The 24,084-nt window shown below is 31.6% G+C and overlaps 3 protein-coding genes across 6 annotated transcripts in view; 2 read left to right on the top strand and 1 right to left on the bottom strand.

The window, feature by feature from the left end:
* Positions 1–394: 394 nt before the first annotated feature.
* Positions 395–2,795, top strand: LOC132918160 (uncharacterized protein KIAA1143 homolog). 2 transcript variants are annotated; one of them, XM_060979278.1, is made up of 4 exons: positions 395–895; positions 1,150–1,276; positions 1,374–1,549; positions 2,456–2,795. In XM_060979278.1, exons 1-3 carry the CDS (start codon positions 788–790, stop codon positions 1,529–1,531), a joined length of 393 nt encoding a protein of 130 aa, XP_060835261.1. In that variant the 5' UTR covers positions 395–787; the 3' UTR covers positions 1,532–1,549; positions 2,456–2,795. The 2 variants fall into 2 exon arrangements, with proteins under 2 accessions (XP_060835261.1, XP_060835260.1); XM_060979277.1 differs by having other exon boundaries at positions 403–895; positions 1,374–1,536.
* Positions 2,796–7,561: 4,766 nt separating this feature from the next.
* Positions 7,562–9,920, top strand: LOC132918039 (mucin-5AC-like). The gene is made up of 2 exons (XM_060979093.1): positions 7,562–8,362; positions 8,402–9,920. Exons 1-2 carry the CDS (start codon positions 7,937–7,939, stop codon positions 8,678–8,680), a joined length of 705 nt encoding a protein of 234 aa, XP_060835076.1. The 5' UTR covers positions 7,562–7,936; the 3' UTR covers positions 8,681–9,920.
* A 5,937-nt stretch (positions 9,921–15,857) lies between these two features.
* Positions 15,858–24,084, bottom strand: part of LOC132931991 (uncharacterized) — a 48,726-nt gene continuing 40,499 nt past the window's right edge. For all 3 annotated transcript variants that reach the window (XM_060998148.1, XM_060998147.1, XM_060998149.1), the window contains 4 exons: positions 18,387–19,632; positions 17,835–18,292; positions 16,782–16,923; positions 15,858–16,112 (listed from right to left, as the gene is read on the bottom strand). In XM_060998148.1, coding sequence (XP_060854131.1) covers positions 16,031–16,112; positions 16,782–16,923; positions 17,835–18,292; positions 18,387–19,632 — 1,928 coding nt within the window. In that variant the 3' untranslated portion in view covers positions 15,858–16,030. The remainder of the gene's footprint in view (positions 16,113–16,781; positions 16,924–17,834; positions 18,293–18,386; positions 19,633–24,084) is intronic.

The raw sequence follows: 24,084 nt of genomic DNA, 5'->3' as shown, positions 1-24,084 counted from the left end.
TTATACTAGTTTTACTACGATGTAATAACGTAAAAGCATTTAAATACATTGATAATTAAAAATTAATAATACTAATTACAAAATTAATTAATTTGTAAAATCCTTATGATTATTTTAATTCCCCGTCAATTAGATCCTCATGCGTCATTTTAATCTCGCGTCTAATGGATCCTCTTGCGTCAGTTAGTCACCGGGATCTAGCTGTCGAGGGATCTATGTGACCGTTCACCGTTCTAGTCAGCGACATTATCACAGTTAGTGATGATAATGTTTATCATCGTCCATTGACAAGTTATCAATAACTTTCATAACAGACTTTCGTAATATACAACATGCAGCAAGCTACTTCATAATTAATAATATTATATTACTATTTAACAGTAAAAAGAATGTAAGATTCTAACGTATTGAGTGCTTCTATTTTTTATTAATAAATATTAATAGTTATTGCAATATAATAGTACAGTAGTTATAATATTGTAATCACATGATAGTGTGTTGTATTGTTAGACGATTTACTATTATTGTTATACACATCTTAATAATCAATTATTGATAAATTATTTATTATTCAACTGTTACTTTTCATTATTGAAACTTGACTAATTTTAAACAGTTTTTATTTATTGTGTTCTGTCTTATAGTAGGTATATAATATTTTAAACGTTTTTGAATTCTAATTTCAATATACTTCCCCACGTTATATATAGAAACTTTCTGCTCGAGATAAGGAATTTAATTACCTAAATATTATATATTTCTTATATTTAATAAAATCAGTTTTAAAATGTCAAAACGAAACAAGATTTCATATATTAAGCCACGAGAACCATCATTTTTGAGAAAATTAAAAGAAGAAGCCAACTATAAGGAAGGACCAACAGTTGATACAAAAGTGGGTATTATTATTTATTATTAATAACTAAATATTTCGAAGTATATAAGTTGAGGTTGATTATAATATAAATGAATAGTCGAGTAAATAGTTATTACCATCAATTATAAATACTACTAAATTAATACCTAAACAATTTATTTTGTTTTTATATTATGTAAGTACCTAACTTAACAACTATTTAGTTAATATTTTATAATTCATGTAATGTACACTAAAAAATTTTATTAGCGTCAAATTTTATTTGTTTTTAGAAAATCGAACTTCCAACTTATGAAGATGACGAATCATATGATGATGACAATCCTACTGTGGTAGTATTAACTGAAGGCGATTTAACTTCTGAAGAAGCATCCAAAGAGGCACTAGCCAAAGAACAAGGTATACAGTTATAAAATGTATACTTTATAGTTTATATAATTTTTCTTTTGAATATCTGAAAAATTTAAATGATATATTATATTTAAAAAAATTTCAGAAGAAAATAGTAAACCAGCAGATTTATCTAAGCGTATAATTTTCAAACGTCCAGCTAAAAGTACACCACAATCTGAAGAAAAACATAGAGTGAATAAAAAGAAAAAACGAACAGAAAAATTAGTTTTATCTTTCGATGATGAAGAGGAGTATTCTTGAACCGGGTTTGTTTAAAATGTATTAATTTATAAGAATAGTAAAAACTAGTTTCTAATAAGTTTATAAGCTCAAATTAAAAAAAATAATTAAATTTGTTTATTTTAATATTTGCTATTATGTCAATGTCAGATTTTATTAGACATTAGTTCTAATTACAAATTGGGATCAATCATAATTTTTAATTAAAATTTTGTTTATCTAAAGTTGCGCTTAAATAATTAAGAAAATGTTATAAACATTTTTTTTGTTTTATTTATATTTTTATTTTATATTTCTACTATGCATTGGGGGAGTAGTTTTTCTATTTTGGGAAAATTAAGTTTCTGTTGTGTGTATGACGTGTGTATGTCTATCTAAAAAATATTGGTATTTTATATCTTGTGTGTGTATATATATGTTATATTTTTAAACATATTTTAAGTATTGGTAGTGGGTACCTACTATTTTATACTATACAACTAGTCTGTACCATTAAGATAACATAGGTAAGTTAAATTAGGTGCCTACGTTATTCATTACATTATTCTATATAATACCTTTTTGATGCAAAATCTTGTTTAAAAGTTTTTTGTCTTATTTAGTGGGTTATCTTATATTAATGAAATTAGAGCAATGACATATTTATTGGGAGAGATTAGGGAGATATATCTTTCCCCTTGACCCACCTTTTTTTTAGCTATTTTTATATGGTTATAGTTGTGTTTTTTTCTATTTATCACTATCAGCAGGTAAAACAATTTTGAGCCGTAAGACAATTTTAATTATATCTCCTCTCTTAAAGAAATAATAAATATGCTATTGAATTAGAGAAATATCTTTTTTATGGTATAATAAGTGCAACTAAATTATTTTAAATATTTATTGTTACATTTAATTAAGTAATTATTTCAATTGATATAAATATAATATGTGTATTTTTTTTAGGATACTGCAAAATTACTTTTTGTTTATCAAGCTATGGTTGTCTCAATAGTTGTTTGTACCAATGACTTTTTCAAACAAACACCTATCTATGTATAGAATATGTATTTTAATAAAATATGTACTTATAATGGCAATGTATTTTTAAAACAAACTTTGATGACTTATTTGATTGCCAGATAAATTTTGTAATTTTATTTGATTCAGTAAAATATTTAAGGATAAAGTTATTTTAAGTTATTTAAATTTTGTATATAATTTTAAAAATGTTAATTGACCATATTATAAAATTTATCCTAATTATTTTAATTTTCAAACTATAATAAACAATATTTCTTTGAACTGTATGTTTTTTTTTTTTGAACAAGTGTCATAATTAATAATTAATTAAACCTAATAACTTAAATTATTTTTTAGATTTTTATAATGTTATACATTATATGTATCAATAAATTGTTATTATTATTACTTTTAGTTATGAGTAAAAAAGAAATGTTTTATCATTAACAAATTCTTTTTTTCTCAAATTTTGTAAATATTATAATAGTATTTATTAATAGAGCTATGAATTTAATACATTAAAAAACCTTATAAATGCACTCCAAATATTGAAGAATATACTGTTAGTATACTAAGAAATCATAATTTAAAAAATATGAAAAGCTATCAAGTTTATTTTAAATTAAAAATGATATTAGTTAAGTGTGACATGCAATAATGATGTGTAAAATATTTATAAGACAAAAATTTAAAAAATAGTGGGTATCGCTCTGCTGTATAGTAGAGATGGAGAGTAGGTCACTTTAATGGATATGTTAAATTTGAATGCAATGACAGGTATCATTGTATACGAAAAACGATTCTGAATGGAGATGATTTGTCAGTCTAGGATAATTAATAGGATATATTATATTATTACTTATATTTAAATTGTAATATATTGTTATTTTACTTGATTTCGTAAAAAAATAAAATTTATATGCTCATAAATTTTTTTCTATATTGACATTGGAATTTTTTTTTACAGTTATTTAAAGAAAAAGTTATTTAACCTCAGATATAAATTACAAACATTATATGAATTTTTAATTTCAATATACCTTACAAATTTTCGCGATTTTGACATATTTCGTAAACATTTGAACTTTTAATGCTTATAAACAAAAATTGTGACTGGCTAGGGGTGTGTAGTGCTAGGGGAAAATTGTGATTTAAAAATAAGTAAAAAATGTTGGAGTGATTTTTCTTCATCTATGGTGTGTAAACATGTATGTTGGACCACTTTTCAAAGTTGTTGGACACCAGAACTTAATATTATAAAAATACGATTTTTTAATAGGAACATCATTTAAATATGAAAAAACTAAATTACTGAAGATCGTATAAATTCAGAAAGTGTTTTTAGTATTTATCCAACAAAAGTCCAACAACGTTTCAAAATGTTATGTGTTTATTTTTACATCAGTTTTTAGAATTTTAATTAAATTTGTAGTGCTGGTTGTGAAGTTGGCACTACAAACTTTGAAATTAAATAATTTTTAATATAGCTTCCAACAAATTCCAACAATGTCCAACAATGTGATACGCGTATTGTTGGAAGTGTTTTAAAAAAGTTTTTTGCATTTGTAGTGCTAAGCATGTAGTTACTAATTACTAATTAGCACTACAAACTTTGAAATTGAATAACTTTTAATTTAGTTTCCAACAAATTCCAACAACGTCCAACAAGTCTGAGAAGAGTTTGTTGGAATGGTTTTAGTTTGTTATGTTAACACTTTGTAGTGCCAGGTTCACGTACGTAAATAATGTATTTATATTTTCAGTCAGTCATTAAGAGGACGTCATACCCGCATGTGTTGTCTCTGTCTTACGAACGCAAGACATAGCAAATTTGTGTTCAGCAGATTCAATTTTATGCTGTTAGCTTTAATATTAGAGTCAATTTACTTATTATCAAACTTAAAAGTAATAATATTATCTAGGGCATCTCATAGGCTTTTATTGATTTTTTTTAATTTTTAAGCTAACAGTATACAATTGAATCTGCTGAACGTAAATTTGCTGTCTTATGTTCGTAAGACAGAGACGACACATGCGGGTATGACTCCTCTTAAGTTAATATATATTATGTACATAATAATAAATAGTAATTTAATAATAAAAACGGGTGTTTTAGTCCGAACAAAATTATAAGTGTATAAAAACAGCAGTAACAATTGTATAAAATTATTAAAATTATTTTGGTTAGTCTGCGAGTTGCAATTTGTTTGGTGAGATATTGTAATATGCTTTCACGTATACGAATAAATATAAATTTTTATATTTATTAACTTTTTTCAGAATAGTTGAGTCTTAAAAAATGTTTTTTTTATTAATTATTAATTACTATAATACGATCTTGGAGGAAGAAGACCACCCCTCTAAATTACATGCCTGCCTAGATATATGGTTTTTAAAAATATCATTACCTAGCTAATATAGAAATAATTAAAAAAATTATTTATAGGTACTCTACCTTCATAGTCAGTGTTTTAAAACCTATAAAAATGAAAAATCATCATTAATTTATGAAAAAAATGTGAAATTCATCACAATGTATTAAATTAATTATTCATTGAATATTCTTGGTAAAAGAAGTAGGAAGGACTGATAAATTTTTAATTTTCTACAATTAATTCCTGAAAAAAAAAATTTATATCTATACAGAAAAAATTTATTTTTTTTTTAAGTAATCATAGTGTTATAAACTACTTTAACCATAACATTGTAAGCCTATTATTATTTAACGTTTATTTTAAAGTTTACTTGTATTATATTTTCATTTTAATTCAATATTTTTTGGAAAAACTCTTTATTATAATAGGTGTATTATTTTACACCTTTTTACATTTTTATGTTATAATGTAAGTATTCAGTGGCGTATATAGGAATTAATTTCAGTGGTGGGAGGGGGTATAAAAAATATATGTATTGAATTAATATTAAAAATTAACTTTACTTTAAAAATAAATTTAAAACAAAAAATTTAATTTTTGATGTAGGTTTGCAAAGTGTGCAACGTCTGCTAGCTGTGCCAATTATAAATTGGGAGAGTATTGAATCCCTAATCCCCCTATATTCGCCATTGTAAGTAAGTATACCTTCTTATAAAGTGGATTGCTATTTTTTTGGTGTGCAGCAGAAAAAATGGTTTGCTCCATGGTAACCCTTAATTTCGCTCTGGATACATAATATTATATTATATATTATTCGGCATGACGTTTGGAAAACAATCGCAACACACGCTATATAGCCTTGTAGCCCACAAATAATTGGTAGGTAGAATTTTACAATGTATGCCAGCTAACCGCGTATAATGTCTGCAGTATGTATAAAAACGGGTTCAAATAAAACTATAAATTCGTTTATCCGTAATATCTATACGTTTAGGGCTTAGGCGGCGGTGCAACAACGACGACGGTGCAGACGGAGGAGGTCATATACTTTTTGGCGCGCTTGCAACTTGGTCATCGTCGGTACTCACTACTCGGTATTTAATACGTACATACGTACACTTGCGTACAACGTGGTCACGTCTACGCGCAACAGTAGACCTAAAAAATATATACAATTAATAAAACAATGATGATTGTCATCCGTCCAAATACCGACGACGCCGAGGAGGTTGGCGCCGCGGCGGTAATAAGTCACGATGCGCGCTTGCTACATTATGTGACAATCGCGACGTCCATGCGAGGACAACGACCGCGACGATAGTTCATGTTACAACTAATATACTATAATATCATATTATATTAGTTTAGTAAAAGTAATTATTATTACGTATATTATTTTACGATTTTTACGGTTCGGAAGTCCATTGCATTGCGTATTTTTATCCGCGTTTGACTAATTTTCTTGATTTTTTTTAAACTTGTCAATTATATGTTCAGTTTTTCACCCATTTGTTGCTTCTCTAATCTCTTTTATGTATAAAGTTGAAAGATTAGTGAATCTACTATACACCATACTGGTGAGTGGTGTGTAACCAAATCTTAATGCGGCGCATTAACGAAAATTACTTTTCACATGTTGCTGATGAGATTGCTATGGTTATTGCAACTTGAATTAATTTGTAAAGGTTCGGACATACTTCTAGATTACATGCGCACATGAGAACTTCCAACAAATAATATTTACTGAGACAACTCTCATCTATGCTATTACACTTTTATATGAAGTTCCTAGAAAATCATAAAACTTCACCATTAAGACCTTTTTTGTTGACCAAATTGTGTTGTGGCCTTGTGGGATATATTATATTATAATTATATATACTTATAAGTTATAACAATAAATAAAAACCAAATTGTAAAAAAAAAAAATTATTAATTAAATATTGACAAGTCGATAGCTTATGATGTTTAGCCTGTTTAGGTCTCATTTCCAAAATCTAAATGAGGTATAAACAGCCAAACAGGTAACATAATAACATCGCAAACCCAAATACTTAATATTGTACATGTATTTTATGTAGGTAGGTATATAATATAAAGTATGTACGTCCGTGTCATCAATACATTACCAATACACTCATTAAATTCATTCTTATAAACGCAAAACTACACTTTAAACAATATTTTTAACTTAAAATAAACTGGGAATGCTAGTTTAAGACTAGGGGTGCAAAGACACCTCCGTATTTGCGATAATACTCCTCTCAAATACTTACCTAACTGTTTTTAAATTCTGGAATTTACATTTAATAATTTGTAAGAATTAATATTAATATTATATTTTCCGAAATTGCAGTGCTAAAATGTAAATTATCATTGTCGACGACGACGATGACGACCGTCATCCGAAATAATATTTTTATTGAGCACAACAATAATTATAATACGACAATATTTATATTAATGCCGCTGTAGTACGTTGGTTTTCGGGCAAAATTATTATCAAACAAAAGTCACTGTTTTCGAAACGCCGACACGAATGTTTGTGTACGCTTCGGCTGTCCCTGGCACGTACGATAATATAATATATATGCATAATTTATTATTATTATTATTATTATTATCGCCCAAGTCAAAGCGTTATCGTTACCCTGTGCACCGCAACACAGTTTAGTAATATTATTAGGCACGACGGCGACGAACGGGCTGTGCGAAAATCGTAATCCGTTTCGCGAGAACAGACTTGGCATTAAACGAGGTTGTTCGGCGGTGGCCGCGGCTCAGTCCGCGCCGGGCGTATAAAGAGTTATAAAAATAAACGTGGCGGCGGGGCCAATCGGCGCGCGTATAGGTAATATCAACGCCGCCGTCGTCGCCAATACACCTGCTTGTTATAGGCACCACCTATTTAATATCGTTATAATATATCGCGTGTTATCATATCGTTTTATTGTCGTATATTATTATATCGTAATATCGTTGTATTATTTCGATCGCGCCGCCGTAATAGTATTGTATTAACTCGCGGGGTTGTACCGTTCGAACGATCATGACGGCCGACGCGCGGCGTCACTGCGGCGACCGCGAAAGTGATTGTCGCCGTCCGAAGACGACGTCGACGACCCGCACCACCGCCACTTGCACGGCCGTCGTCGTCATCGCCGCCGTCGTAGCCGCGGTGGCCGTCACCGCGACGCGCGCCACCACGTTCGAGGGCGGCGAGACGGCCACCGTGCCGCCCGACGACACTGTGTACATGACCGAGGAGGTGGCCGCGTGGAACGCGACGGCCGCGGCTAATGGCGATTACGTGTACGACGATTACGACTCGTCCACCGCGGACGCCCTGCAGATGCCACCCGGCAACCATCACTATTCGCCCAAACCGGTAAAGCCCGTTACGCGCGTGGACGCCAGTACCGCGGTGCCCGCAGCCACCATCACCGTGCAGATACACTCCGCCGCCGTCACGGAGGTTCCCGTCACCAATGTGTCCTCCGCCGCCGTCACGGAGGTTCCCGTCACCAATAATGTCTCCTCCGCCGCCGTCACGGAGTTTCCCGTCACCAATACAACGGCTGCAGTCGATTCGACCACGACCACGGCCACCACCGAATCCGGAGTACTGATGCAGATCGCCAGTCCGCCGGGCTACGAAGCGACGACCGCCATCGTCGCCGCGACTGCGCCCACGCCGACGACTCCGAATTCTTCGGCGCCGCTGCTGCATTGCCGCCGGTGGACTGCGTTACTTTTGCTGTCGCTGGCCCTAATCGCTACAGTCGCGCCATAACGACGACTGCTGTTATACGGTTAGCAAAACCAGCTATAACACACATATATATATATATTTATGTATGTTATACATGAGGTACGACGATTCGTATAGCCAGTGCGCGTGCAACGATCGTCGCCACTGGAAATTGTAAACTATATATATAGATGAGCATTACGCTCGTTACGTTATAACGACATATATATATTATATATAAGGTCCGAACGGCAGTGTTTTTAGTACATTTTCGTTGTGCTGATTGTTGAATTTTTTCTTTTTTTTTTTTGCCAAGTAGGTATATCGAAAGATACGATGTCAACTCTCTCTATAATATTATACCATTTTTTCCTTTTCAGACATTTCAAATAGATATTTGCGGTTTGCACTGTAAACAGTTATAGGCGCATCTTTTGTTGCATTTTTCGAATTTATAAAAAAAATAATTCACCCCTTATTGGTGTACCTATTATCTATACAGTTGTAAAATATTATACCTTCCGATTTTAACTGTTACCTACCAAAACCGTTCAAACTGCAGCAACCATTTATAATAGCGATTATACGCGGTTATTATTGTATTATTTATGCTTATATAGATCGACGAACTTGTGAACATAAATGTATAATATTATTATAGTTTAGGTTCTCCGTGCACCTAATAAATAATAATATAGTACTTCGTAGATTGTGCTGTTTTGCGATTACGTTTCAAGAATTCTATCTTCAATTAAAAATCGAGATATAAAGTTTATTACACAATTATCTTTTTTTATGTGCTTGGATTGCCATTAGCCAAAACGTGAGACTTTTTCCCGATGTCTAGCCAAAAGTATTACAACACATTTTGTCGAGTGCGAATTCCTTTTGCTCGAACTACAGAACTCTTCTCTTTCAAATCTTTTTCAGTAGGTACCTACGTGTACAATTTATACGTATCTTTCGATTTTTTTTATAATTGGCACGACATTGTACGACAGAATTTAATTTTTACTAAAACGTAAATATTGTTATATCTAGTTGTTAAAATTATAATATATTTTGATTTAATTATATTATTTATTATAAAAGCTGTTAAAAATACATTTTTAAAATATATAAACCAATGTATATAATTGTAAATTAGCTGCAATGATACTATATTTGTTATTCATGATTAAACTATAAAAATGATTATTTTATTTAAAAAGGGAATTTATTTTTCAATATATCTGCATATCATCTACATAATAATACAATAAAGTAATATTTGTACGTTTAAGCTTGACTATATTTTTAGACTATTGAATAAATTTAATTTGCAAATTCGCAGCTTATATACTGCATGACATTTGCGTATTGATTATTAAAAAAAAAACTACTCCATACTTTTTCCACTGCATCCAAATAACATTGAATTATGTGTATACAATTTTTTTTTTGTTTATGAATTATAAATAAATGTATCAATGAGATCATTATGGGAATATAATTATATTAATCATCATTTGCTAAATGTACCTTACGAAAATTCCAATTATCTGATTAAAAATTAATAATAACAATAACAATTGGGATGGTCTTACGTAAAATTGACAATGTAAAAAAATGTTATTCTGCCCAAAAATATAAATATATATTTTTATTAAAACAAAAATACAATACAAAATTATATATTTTGATTTATCTACCTCATGGCTCATGTAAGCTATATTATGCTTGTGTTGGAGATAGAGAGTTTCAATTAAAATTAAAATATGAACTTAAATTAATATACAAATTTATATATATATGTTAAAATCTTGTCTTGAAAGATAATTGTTTGCACGGTTTGCATAGTTATGCACGTGCATCATAATGCATAATACGTATTATCTTTTATTGATTAACAATTCCACTAGAAAAATTCTCATGCAGTCAACAGCCATTTATATTCAATAACTATTGTTAGTAGTTAGTAGTCAAGACTGCAGATATTACATAATTAATGTTTATATATTATTGTGATTAAAATAATTTATAAGCAATTTACATTTTATTTTTTTCTAGATTTTATGATTAACGTAGAATGAATAATTGTTTTCCATTTATATTGAAATAGTAATACTGGCAATGGTTCATGCGTTTCGTTTATGTTTATTGTTTAAATATTGTATATTATTACTTATTTTAATTATCAATAGTGAGTATTTAATATATAATTATTTACGCCTAAAATCAAAAATTGAGAACATTTTACTTTCTTGTTTATATTATTTTAAGTTTTCTTTAGCATAATTAATAATTATATAAAATATAAAATATTTTATATATTTAATTTTTATGGGTTTGTTTATTTTAAAACAATTGGCGATAGCCAATCAAATCTATGGAATAGGTGGTTATTTTTAGAGTTTTTTTGTTTAATAAAATAAAGTACATAATAGGAAAATCATATTGGAGTTATGTAATTATATATAATGTATATGTGTATATTTGTTATACACTTAGAAAGCAACATTTTATATTGGTTAGTTTAGAAAAAATCATCAGTACTTAAAAATTTATTGATATACCTATGTAAAACGATTTTTTGAAGGCAATTAATAATTTTTTTAATAATATAATATTTAGTACTTATCACATAAATATTTTTAACTATCTTGTGTGTTTTTATTCAATATTGCAATAATTCATAACAAAATATGTTGATGTTTTATATAGTTTTATACGTGCATATTATGACAAATTGTTTAAATTGTTTCTTTTGAAGCGTCGTATATAAGTATGCCAATTGACAACTACTCTCTAAAAGAAGCACGTATTATAAACAAGATAATACTATGTTTCTATTATTTTATATTATGCAGATATGGAACTTGAATTCACAGAAACTAGAATAAGAAATTGCTCTTTCGGGATTTCATACTTTTGTAAGTATTTAGAGTTCAACGAGTTCTTATAGGTTACAAGTAAGTATGTAAATGCTGAATTCGGCTCTGATAAATGATAATTATGATAATAATATACAATAGTATGATCTGTAGTATACTACATTGACCGACGATGATCGTTGCAGATCAATATAATTTTTTATATTATATATAGACATGTAATTCACGAAATTAATCCCATTAATGGCGTACCTTGGTGACAAATATTATAATTATTTAAAATGTCGGGTGCCCGTAAAAATATATTGATCGAAATCATTGAAGTATAGTTTAACGAGAAATAACCAAGCTTTATATCCTATACTCTCCTATATTTTGGAAGACTGATAGGTAATAATTGTAGTCCTGAGATTTGAGAAAATATTTCATATTTTATCTTATAATTTTTAATTATCAGTCACTCAATAAGAATAAGAATACATACTACATAGGATATAACAAAATTATTATCGGAGTTTCGAAGCGCTTTATTGTAAACACTTATTATATTACACAATTCATAACTATAAACAGATTGTTTATTAATTGTACCTAATTATTATCTATTATAGGAATTATCTTTTTTTCTTGTGGTATCGCCACATGGGGTCTGGGGGGTGAACCGCTGGCAGTCTGGCACAATACTTACCCCCATGTGACATCGTTTATTGAACAAACTAGAAATTGTCTAATTCTGTTCAATATGCTACCTAATATATAGTAGTACTTACAATATTCAAACCATATTCTAGCAGATCATTCCAAACCATCTCCAACATATTATCTGTAAAACTATTGTAATTTCTCTATTTTTATTTATTTATTAATAACTCATAATAGCGAGTAGTTAAAATTGAAGCGCGAGTAAAATAATCATTTAGGCAGGTTAACACGATTTTATGATTATACAAATACTGTATAATATAAGTGTAATATAAATATAACATACTACTGAATTGCATCAGTAATTGCATACACACAGTATAACGGTTTAAAAGCGAGTGCCTTTATGTATATCGAAAGGCCCTATTTATATGCCATCATTGTAATCATCCTACATCCATATAACAAATAAAATGTATGTTCTAATCAGTAATGTTATAAATAGAAGGTTATGAGTGACTATTAGTGACTAAACAAACCTTTTCACATAATTCCGAAAAAGAACTCACGTGGAGTATAATGTATACTTTACATTGTAGAGTGATCCGAGACGTCATTGGAAAATGACAAAATCGTTATATGTGTGAAGATTTTTACGGTCACTACGGTGGTTATGAAATATTATCTTCAGCAGTTAGCACAGGAGCTTATAATAGAGGAGATTGGACACAACGAAGGTATCGGTGTTCGAAGCCTTAGAGATCGATGAACAGTCCTGTTTGGTGATTACCGTTTTGGCGACAAAATGACATTTTACGTAACTATACGTAAGCGGGAAGGTCAATCTCGAATGTTGGCAATGCGTAAGAATAATGATACCAATTGACTACTATAGTTACGTGTATATCAACAATATGTTTTAATTGTACATTGTATACGTTTATTATACAAGCATATACGATATATTATTATTATAAATTTATAATAAATAATAACTATAAATTCATCATTCATCTAATAATTAAAATATTTTATTAGAATTTATCAAAGAAAACGAATATAGGAATAAATAAGAATATTTAATTTGTATGAAATGAGAACGGGTCAATGTAACTATCGACTATATACTATAGTCAATAATATACTATATAGGCAAATGATATTAAATGCACATCTAGCGAAATTCTGATGGCTGTGTCTCTGGGAATCTACTACTCGTATATTATACAGTTCAAGTGTAGGCACCATGCGAAATCCCCAATGGACAGCCATGGACAGTGAAACAATAAATTTGCATACGAGGAAATTACGACGAATGCCCCGGACAATTGCGCGTGGCGCGTTGCGGTCATTTATCCATTATTTTTCGACAAGACGTAACTAGATAATTAGCGATAGCTTCCGGAGCTGTATAATACATACATTACACCAGTTTGTGTACGTATAAATACTATTATGAAGTCGCATCGTTATGAGACGTGCGCTTCGTGTTTCCGTCTAATGAATAGCGGAGATACCGATCGTGCGAAATCCGGATCGATCTTGTATATAATAAAACAATGAGACTGCCTATACCTGTCCATAACATACCGACCTATAACTAATTTGAGAACGAAAAATAAAAAACCGGCAACTCGTCTCCGTACTAGACACAATAGGCTTATAATAATATACTCGTATATACATAATATAGGTATATACATTTATATACGCATAGTCTTAAATGCGCGTGTGCGTGTGTCGTAAGCGAATATATAACATACACCGCATTGTGGTACATAGGCATAATTAAAACTGTTATATAATGCAGGTATATATATATATATATATACTGTGTATAGGTATACTTGATTTAATTTTCAAACATACACTGGCAGACGGCTGCGGGTAAAGCTGCGTGCACGCGATTATAATATACAGACGAATGAAAGAAAAAGAAAAATCGACTTCGCATTCGCGTACGTGACTCGATGCATTTTCCTTCTATAATATACCCTCTGTGATTTATCGTTATTCGTCTATGTTATATCTACACTATTTTTAATGATGATCGATTACGTTTTTTGGGACGGGCGAATACCTACGTATAGTAATATTCTTGTGGGCTATACGACTACTTTTCACACATATCTATCACTTATGTACACTCGACAGACAATAGTCACCTTTAAATATATATATATATAGAATTCGTTTACATTTCCAAGTTTGTAAATAAAATTCTTTAATTATGTGGCTGGTTTATTATTATTTAATCTGTGACTGTAAGGTTATGTATGTAGGTATACTTAAAAATATTTGTAAACAATTCGAATACATTAACAGAAGAATCGAATGCAGTAAGTAAGTACGTTAAATACGTTTTACATTTTTCTTATCAAAAATTAACTCAAACCCCTAAAATTTCCTCCATCATTTGTACGACTTAGGACTTTATTAATGACCAGTGAAATCGTACTTTAGTATGACGGCCAGGTGGGTCTTTAGCTTTAGATTAATCGACAACTCGATTGATGCATTATTATTATTTATTCATCATAACTGCACTAGCCTTATAAATTTATATGATCAAGGTCTTGTCGTCTTGATAACATTAATAATTACTCATTAAAATTTAAATGTATGTACTCATGTTACTCATCACACAATATTTACTTACTGCAGAAACCTTTTCTAATTTATTGAAACCAGTGGTATAATAGATATGACTATAATATAGCCGCGAGGACGAATAAAACCATCTCACATCTTATACAATTGTAGTTTAATAATATTAATAAAATGCATTATATTTATTTATCCATATTTTTCATTTCGAGTTTTATTTTTACTTTCACGAACTAACTAAACTTTTGGTTTCGAATTATATTCGAAAAAAAATTTCTATGCGTTACTACTAAAGTAACTATACTTACTTAAAAATTATAAATTGGTACCAATATACTATTATATCATTATAACTACTTCACCAAAATTTTTCAGTTTTTTAAAATCTTACATAGAACTAAACTTTCAAAAATTTGATATTTTAACAACTTTGCTAATTATCATGCTTTATGCGGAGGTGATGGTGAAACGTTGTGAGTTACTGAACTGCATAATTTTCTTGTTTCCATATTTTAATAGACAACTATACTTATAATAGTATGATTGACATACTAATTTTAAAAATCAGCTTATAAATCGGATAGTAGGTACAACTTAAATTTTATCGGGTATAAGTTATACGATTGGGGATTACTTATTTAAACACGTGACGATTATGATTTTTTTTTTTATTTTCTTGTGCAGTCTTCAAATTAATATTCCATAGTTGAAAACGAGGTAAAGATTATATTAGTTATTAGTACTTATTATACTTAATAGTTATTACATACCATTATATTACTTATACTACGTACATAAGTGGACTAAGGGTTTTAAATCTGTAGGGTGGCTTTCACGTTTTATGCTCGTTATGCTCGCTTTACCATTCAAAACTTTCCACTCAGCAATTTATTTTTAGTCTTGTGATTGGGGGGGGAGACACGGAATAATAATTACTGCCACACTTTAGGTATATACGTATTATACAGTTATACAATATAATGTATTGTTTAACAGAATTAACAGAAATGTTTAGATTAGTGGATGGAGACGACGCCCAATCACAAGTCCGGCGAATGATATTATTACACATCATATACAAAAAGCACATGTAAAAATATCAGAAACAACATATTATATATAATAAATGATATATATATATATGTAAAGGTACAATGTTATAATATATTAGATTACAATTTGTCACATGATGTCATGACAATAATATATAGGTATATACACACAAATTATAATAATAATAACAAAAGCATCAACTCCATGACTGAGCTCTTCAAAACGTTTGAGTATTTGTTGTCGTAGTTATCGTCGTTGACGCCACCGTTATCATGTCGTTGTTGAAACTACGACTGTCACTAGAAAAACAAATACGAATTAACCATAGGTAATACATAGAATTCTTTTGTGGACGACATAAAATTAATTGAGGCGCATACTGCATACTGTCAGAATGACCATAAAAAAAAATGTTACATAATTTGTTCTTTAGCTTGTTATTAAATAGTTATTTTTAGTTTTACATTGCTACATATTATTATGCCTAATATTGATTCGTAAGTTAAACACTTCTGACGTTATATCATATACCTATTTAAAATTTTATATTATGAAAAAAATGCTTTGCAGTACTGTGTTATCTAATTTTCAAATTAAGAAGATAAATTTAAGACACCACCATCGTCAACCACCCTCTGTCATTGTCTTACAGTATTACAATATAGTTATCGCAATTCAAACATATTGTTGCAATTTTGTACTTTATTTAATTATAAATTATTTTTTGAAATCCTGTTTTCAATTAAGTTTATAAGATAAAGGAAATTGTTTAAAAGAACCCTTAAATTTTTTTTATTTTACAAAATATATCGTTCGTGGCAACTGACATGTTTGTCTACTACCTCTATTAACGGCGCTACAGAGTTCTACTGTACAAAATATATAAAATGAATATTGGTAGGTTGTACAAAAAATGCTAAACGGTTTTCATACGGGACAAAATAATGGACATCGTTCGCGCAACTCACTTGCTACAGGTGTCTGGAATTATTTTTCTCCGGCATAATTTTATCTCCAGTGGGCCCTGACGCACCTTTTTAAAACAGTTTATGGCCAGCGCGTGCGTCATCCCGTTGACGGATTCGCCATTTACACTCAGTATTTCGTCACCTGCAAAAAACCCGAATAAACGAGAGTTATAATAAATATTATTATATCATACGCATGGAATGTGTATAAGCAGTACTTATTGACATAATGTATATTGTATATAGGGTGAAATATAGAGATGTATAAAATATTAGTTCAACGTAAGATTGTAAAATATTCGTGATACACTCAGTGCAACCGTGACGGGGACTCGGGATTGTGTGGGGGTTGACGAGTGCTTTCACGATTTTGAATTCCTCGTGTTCACTCTCGTATAATCTTTCTCCCTCTCTCCATTACCTATCCTACCTATTTATATTCATTGAAATAGTTTTCTTTTGTGTGTTTAAAATTATACGCGTATACACAATCATATTATGGAGTCGAACGAGTCGCTTCGTCGGTATACGGCGGTAGATTTACCACGTCTTGTTAAACTCGACATGATATATTATTATTCGAACTTTGACCGCTGGCAGTGGAATTTATTTATAACCTATTGCCTATAGTATATAACCCTTATTTAAAGGTAAATATTGTAAAATAAAATGTGTACCTAACCATTGGCCATTATTATATTATAGGATTATAGGAAGTGTAAAACATTTTTATTTTCGATCATACTAGCCACTAGGACTATAAAATACGATCGTGTGTCGGTTATATAGATTTTATAATCATTTACAAAACCATTCTACTCTAGGTAAACGTTTCTCACACTATCAGTGTCCACTGTCCATATGATTTTGTGTTACAATTATTATTCGTCTGTAGTTTTAATTAAAATCTAAAAGGTTTGTTAATATTGTTATAATAATAAAATAAACGTTTCATTAAATTTAACTGGTCTTTTCTTATTTGATTTACGCAGTGTTACATTATATTTTTTATTATATACGTTTCTAATTTCTATAGCAGTATAGCACACATACCTTCCATCAATGACCCGTTTTCGGCGGCTTGGCCACTTGTGAAAATGGTCTTTACAAATATTCCCATCTCGCCTTTCGGCGAATCTGACCCACCCACGATGCTAAATCCCAACGATTTATGACCGGTACCCTTGTAGAACGTTACGGACATGTACACGGTACTCATGCTCGGAGTTGGGGATTTTGACGAGTGACTGTTCATTTTGTTAGCCAGCACTCTATTGATGACGGAAATCGCATTCTGTTTAGACGATTCGGCGGCACTATGGCTATGGTCAAAAGCCATCACGGTCGAGTCCGGTTGTTCGGACCTAGACAGTACGATGTCCACGTAATACTTGTTTGCTATGGAAAAACTGTGATTCAGTATTTTCTCCACCTCATACATGTCGGTGATACCACGCAACAATTTGCCGTTGACGTTGATTATCTCATCGCTGACTCTAATCCTGCCATCTCTAGATAATAACATAAATAAAAACAATAGTAAAAAAAAAAAACGTTATCAATGTCCTCAACAATGGACATTCTTGCGTTGACGTATTCTCATACCTGTACGCTATTTTCCCTGGTTCTAGTTTCATCACGATGAACCGGGTCTCGTTGTAATTTGCTACGTGTTTGACGACCATTTTCAAATAAATGCCGATGTCGTCCTCGTACCGCGACTTGAGCAATCGGACCATTTGCATGCGAGATCGCAGGTTGTTGAGATCGACCGGTAACGACGACAGGTGGTCGGCGGTGGTACTGGGCGGTAACGAACGGTTCTTGATGAACATCCGACGGTGGAAGTTGGGCGTGTCTTTTGACGACTGTCTGTCCGACCTTATGCGATCGTTAATCTCGCGGTTTTTCTTGTAGAAAAGACACATGGACGGTACGTTGTAGTCCTTGTCGCTGTGGCGCCTAGTCGGCGGCTCCGAGTGTTCCTCGAACTCGTTAAGGCTGTCCGTGGCCAGCGATTTGGTGTCCCCGAACCCGCTATCCTCGTCTGCAGCTTTCTGGTGGTGATGATGATTGTGGTACGTGTCGGGCGTCCTGCCGGGACCGTCGCTGTCGTAACCCGACTCGTTGGACGAACTCATGTTGCTAAACACTCGCCGGTATTCCCTGTCGCTGTCCATCTCCCTGAACAGCTCCTCGGTGACCACTATTTCGTGCGTCGGCCCTCCCGCGCAGCTCCGCGGCCGGACGCCCGACAGTGCCGCTGGGCGGCCGCCAACCACGCCACCGCCACCCCCGCTGCCACCACCGCCATTCTCTTCGGGAAGTACCGATAGCCTGGACCTGAGGAACGCGTACGGAAAGTTGGGCTTCTTGGAGGTGCCCAGCTTGGATATGTTGTCGCAGCTTCTGGTCTTCAGCGGCACGTAACCGGGCTCGGTGGGTGATTCGATCTCGGCGTCGTGGTCGGCGTCGGCACGCGTCCGCGGTTCGCCGCGGTCCAGGCAGTCGGCTGGGTCGTCGCCCTTCATGTACGACGTGGCCAGATGGGACGTGGACACGCTCCTGTATAGCTGGCATTCCGCGTGTTTCCTGGACAGCTGCAACTTTTCGCGGAAGCTGTTGCTGTACAGCCGCGAGTAGCTCAGCATGCCGGTGGACCCGATGCGCGTGAAGAAACCCTTAAGTGTGGACGACTTGTCGCCACCAGACGACGGCTGTCCCAGCGGCCACACGGGCTGATGTTTGGTCGCGCTGTCCCTGGACGACAGGCTGTCCAACGAATCGCGAGACTCGCTCCTCCGCAACCCCTCCAGCCGCTTGCCCATTTTCCTGCCCCAAGTGATCAACTCTACAACGATAAAAACAAAATTAAAACGCGAATATACTCATCAAATAATAGTATTATCATTTATCAGATCGTGGTTTCCGGCAGACCGAAAACAACATTCTTGTTATATAGCTCATATATATATTATACTATATCGGTTGAAATTTTCTACGATTTCCGGGGGTGGGGCTGACAGGTGACTGCCAAATTGCTGTACACCTATGCATACATCAAAATTACATAATCCATTCACACCAAGGACTAAGTTGTCAAAAAATTATACTCTTTTTATTAATGTTTTAAATTAAATGTAGTATAATAATCTGTCATAATATTAAATACGCTATATGTTAAAGTAATATAGCTAGTGAAGTATTAATAATAAATGTCAATACATATAGGCATTTTATAAGTAAGGTTCGGATCGTTATAGTTATTTCATATACATTTAAATATAGAAAAATATAATACAAAGGAATGAACTAATTCAAATCCTAAATTTATTAATAATTAATTTCTCAAAGTATACTGAACCAAGTATTATAGCCTATAGGTATACCGTATACCTAACCTATATACGTATGTGTTAATTATTATAAATGTAATATAGCTGCAATAACTATAAAGTTATAAGGATAATCTGTAATTATCGTAATAGTTAGGCAATAAGTTTAAAACTTTTTGGGGGACTAAGTCCTCTCACGACCACGCCACGATTTCTGTCTATTAGTGCACATTATAATAAACGACTGTTAATACAACACCATAGTAAAAGAGTCAAATGTATGAGGTATGTATTCTTCTTGTAGGTATTTACCAACATTCGTGTATATAGGTATCTACGCTACAATGAGCTGTCAATTAACGAATGCGTACTAATCGCCTCTCAAGATTGCTTATACACGCATTGCGCCCGGTGTGGGTATACAACTATACACATGTGGCGTATCTATGTAGTGCGGCAATAATATCGTGACCGACAACAATCGCACTTAAGAAACCTTTTTTTTTTACTTTAGATTCCTTTTTCATAACGCTGCTAAAGTCGTCTTCTGATTTCCCTCACGTCCGCCTTTCCTACTGAGATCAACCACTCGAGTACCACTCAAGGTTGTCCGGTTTACGGTACGTCCGAAATTTCATTACCGCCGTATCCCAAGGTCGTTGGAACGAGACGACGTTGTTGTTTAGTGTTTCTTTCAGACCACGAGTGTATTTTATACGTACGTGCTACTGTCGCTGATATATAATAAAAGGGTTAACGTTTTGCCCCCGGGTCAAGATTTTTTATTTAAATTAGTGTGATTTATTTATAGACACTGACTGCAGGTATTAAAGACGGTTAGAACTTTGAATTAATTATTTTATTGTTATGAATATTGTGATGCGGTTTAATAGCAATGCTGCAGCAAATATACAAAAACGTATATGGGTTCTTTTGATTACACGGTTAGTTTGTTTGTTTAAAGTAATTTTTTTACGCACAACCACGTCTACGAAAGTCGTCGTAAAACTAGTTTCGATGGTCGTATATTTTGTGAATATATATAAGTACATATTGCGGACCAATTTTTTTTATTACGATAAAAAAAAGGTGCGGTTCTTTTTTTACAGTGCACGATTTTGATTATTCAAAAGTGTTAGCATTATAATTATTATTTATAACTTATCATAAGCACGTGGATAGGTATACATGTTTATTGTACTATAGGCGCCTGTGCTAAAAATTGAATATTATCAATCTTGAATGTATAGTAGGTATAAAGAATCGTTTGGGAATCCAAAACGTATTTAACATATTACCTATTGACCACTAGCTAGCTATGCCCTTATATAATATTATAGTATATAGTATAATATATGCATGACTTGAAAATTGATCAGTAAAAAGTTTTTATTAAAAACGTATACGTCTTAATCGTATATTTATTTGTCAAAATAATAATTAGATGTATATGCAGTCAATGAATGCATTATTTTTACTATGACATTTTACAAATATATGTCGCATTGATTAAGCCGCTCGCTTATAATGTAAATAATTTATCAAAATTATTTTAATTATTGTATAGTAAAAATGTTTAATGATAATAATATGTATATGTTTAAAATAAATATCATATTATAATTTATAATTGTTTGACAACGACGTACTGCCTATGTAAATAATACTATATGATTAAAATCAAATAGAATAAACGAAAGAATCATATTAATAGTAATTACATAAAATTTATCAACTTAATTTTTACAAATTATGTTTATTATTATCAGAAATATAATATTATATCGTTTAATTTTGTCTACAGTGTCAAATACATTTTTTAAATATGTTTATTTAACACAAACATGACGCACGGAATAACATTTATTATAATTTAATATAGGGTATTAATTACCACGAAAGTTGCAAATAACAATCGTTATATGAATAAGTCAATACTCGGAGGATTATAAAAATAATAATAAACATAGTAGGTACTAGGTAGTATATCGAATATATTAGAAAAATAGTGACTGAAATTAAGGATTGCCGATTTTCAACGCATGACATTCAAAGTTATCATGGCTGTAATAACTAATTATAACGATAATATACTATATATGTATAGTATATATCTCTAAGTGCTTTAAAGTACGTGTGTATTTTGTTTTATTAAACCATCATCACTATTAAAATATATCATAAGTTTAAAATTGTTAAGAATAGTTTTTATATCGTCTCGCCTTAGTATCAATCAAATACAACAATGTGACCCGTCGTCAGGTTCTACTAATTACGAACTACATTACTCAAATGTCAGAATTCAAATATCTTATATCCGTACAAAATATATTATAAATTATATATGTGCGTATAAACATAATATGTAATATAACTTTTAATCAGGATTGTGTTGGATCAGAATGTTCAACAAAATCAGGTTCTTTAGTTTTCCAGTCGGTCGTGTAGAATAATGTGTTTTAATATTTTAATAGCGGTTCGAACATTATAACATAATAATTTGCATGTTCTTATTATATACTATGTAGTGTGTATATATATATACGGTTAAAAGAAACTACGTGTCTATTTGTGTACATAATTATCAAATAATTCGATGTAAATATAGTAATATTGACAAATTCTTACGGTTTTTGTATTAAGATGTTACTGCACTTTTGAATAAGTAATTAGAGAGAGGTGAAGGAAAAACATGTTTATATTAATTTGAAAGGTGGTTGAATATGTGTTATAGAGGCACATGCATTTCAGGCGGAGCTTTATACCACATATGGTTATCAAACGTGTAATGATCGAACACCATGATTGTGAAACGACATAATCAAGTAAATATAGGAAATTAATTACGGGGCTCCGTTCCTCGCTCTTAAATTTGACACTTGGATTGTGTAATTTTTATCGATACTCGTTCACTCTTCAGGCGAGTTATTTTTATTAATCGTTCCAAAATCAGATAACTGACTTGTGAATAAAAATTATTTATTACTCACAGGAATTATTGAGAGGTTTATTACTCATAGAATTTATCGAGAAGTTTATTATTTAGATATACCTACACGGATACAAGCAAATCGTTTACGAAACTAAAAATGTAAGTATACCAGACTTTTTAGACGCTAAACACTGAACGCGAGGACGTCATAACCAAAAAAATGTAAGTCACTAGACAGACAGACTCATTATAATGTTATAGTGTTCGCAGTTAGGTATGTCAAATATGCGATCGAAAGCAGTGAAGGATGTTTACACAAGGCATTTTGAAATGTTAAATATTACGATAAATATTATGTAAAACGGTCGAGTAAAAAAAAAAATACAATTCAACAAATACATTGACTGGAAGCGTTTTTAACGAGTTTATCTCTTTATATAATATATACATATGCACATTATAGTAAATATAATATAATATAACCTATCTTTTCTCTCTTTTTATCGTTCTTAACAGACGTCTGAAGTCTGCCAGACTATATAGTTCATATTATGTATTCCCTCCAAAACCTATATACCTACACATGTTGATTATATACGATTACGAGTGTGGTGTACACATGCATATTGATCTACAGCAATTAAACGGCATTTCAGTAGTAATTAGAACGTGTGCATATAATGTAAAACGTGAGTTACGTGGCGTGCTGCCTGATGTGCCTCTATCTTGTGTGTGTGTGTGTATATATATATTTATAACAAGTTATACTATATAACACTATATAATATAACACACATACTATATAGGTACTACTGTCGTAGCCATCGTATTATATACATGTATGATATATTATTTCTTTCTTTCTTTCGTTTTATTATTGCCATTTTTTTGCATCCAGCCACACCACTACAAACCATATGTAATACCAGTAACTGAAGCCATAAAAAATGTTTAATGGTCAAGAATCGTGTTTTAGAGATCTACAGTCTAATGGCATTTAAACGCATATACACACTCAAATACGTGTACACAATAT

Source organism: Rhopalosiphum padi, chromosome 1 (assembly GCF_020882245.1).
Source record: "Rhopalosiphum padi isolate XX-2018 chromosome 1, ASM2088224v1, whole genome shotgun sequence".
NCBI classification, from domain to species: Eukaryota; Metazoa; Arthropoda; class Insecta; order Hemiptera; family Aphididae; genus Rhopalosiphum; species Rhopalosiphum padi.
This window is presented reverse-complemented; position numbering and strand designations above follow the sequence as displayed.

What these genes read in the sequence shown, in the direction of transcription:
- LOC132918160 (XM_060979278.1), top strand. Translation starts at nt 788, where the DNA reads ATGTCAAAACGAAACAAGATTTCATATATTAAGCCACGAGAACCATCA. An exon ending in GACCAACAGTTGATACAAAA is followed by an intron (nt 896 to 1,149) that starts GTGGGTATTATT and finishes ATTTGTTTTTAG; the next exon opens with AAAATCGAACTTCCAACTTA. An exon ending in GGCACTAGCCAAAGAACAAG is followed by an intron (nt 1,277 to 1,373) that starts GTATACAGTTAT and finishes AAAAAATTTCAG; the next exon opens with AAGAAAATAGTAAACCAGCA.
- LOC132918039 (XM_060979093.1), top strand. Translation starts at nt 7,937, where the DNA reads ATGACGGCCGACGCGCGGCGTCACTGCGGCGACCGCGAAAGTGATTGT. An exon ending in ACTCCGCCGCCGTCACGGAG is followed by an intron (nt 8,363 to 8,401) that starts GTTCCCGTCACC and finishes GCCGTCACGGAG; the next exon opens with GTTCCCGTCACCAATAATGT.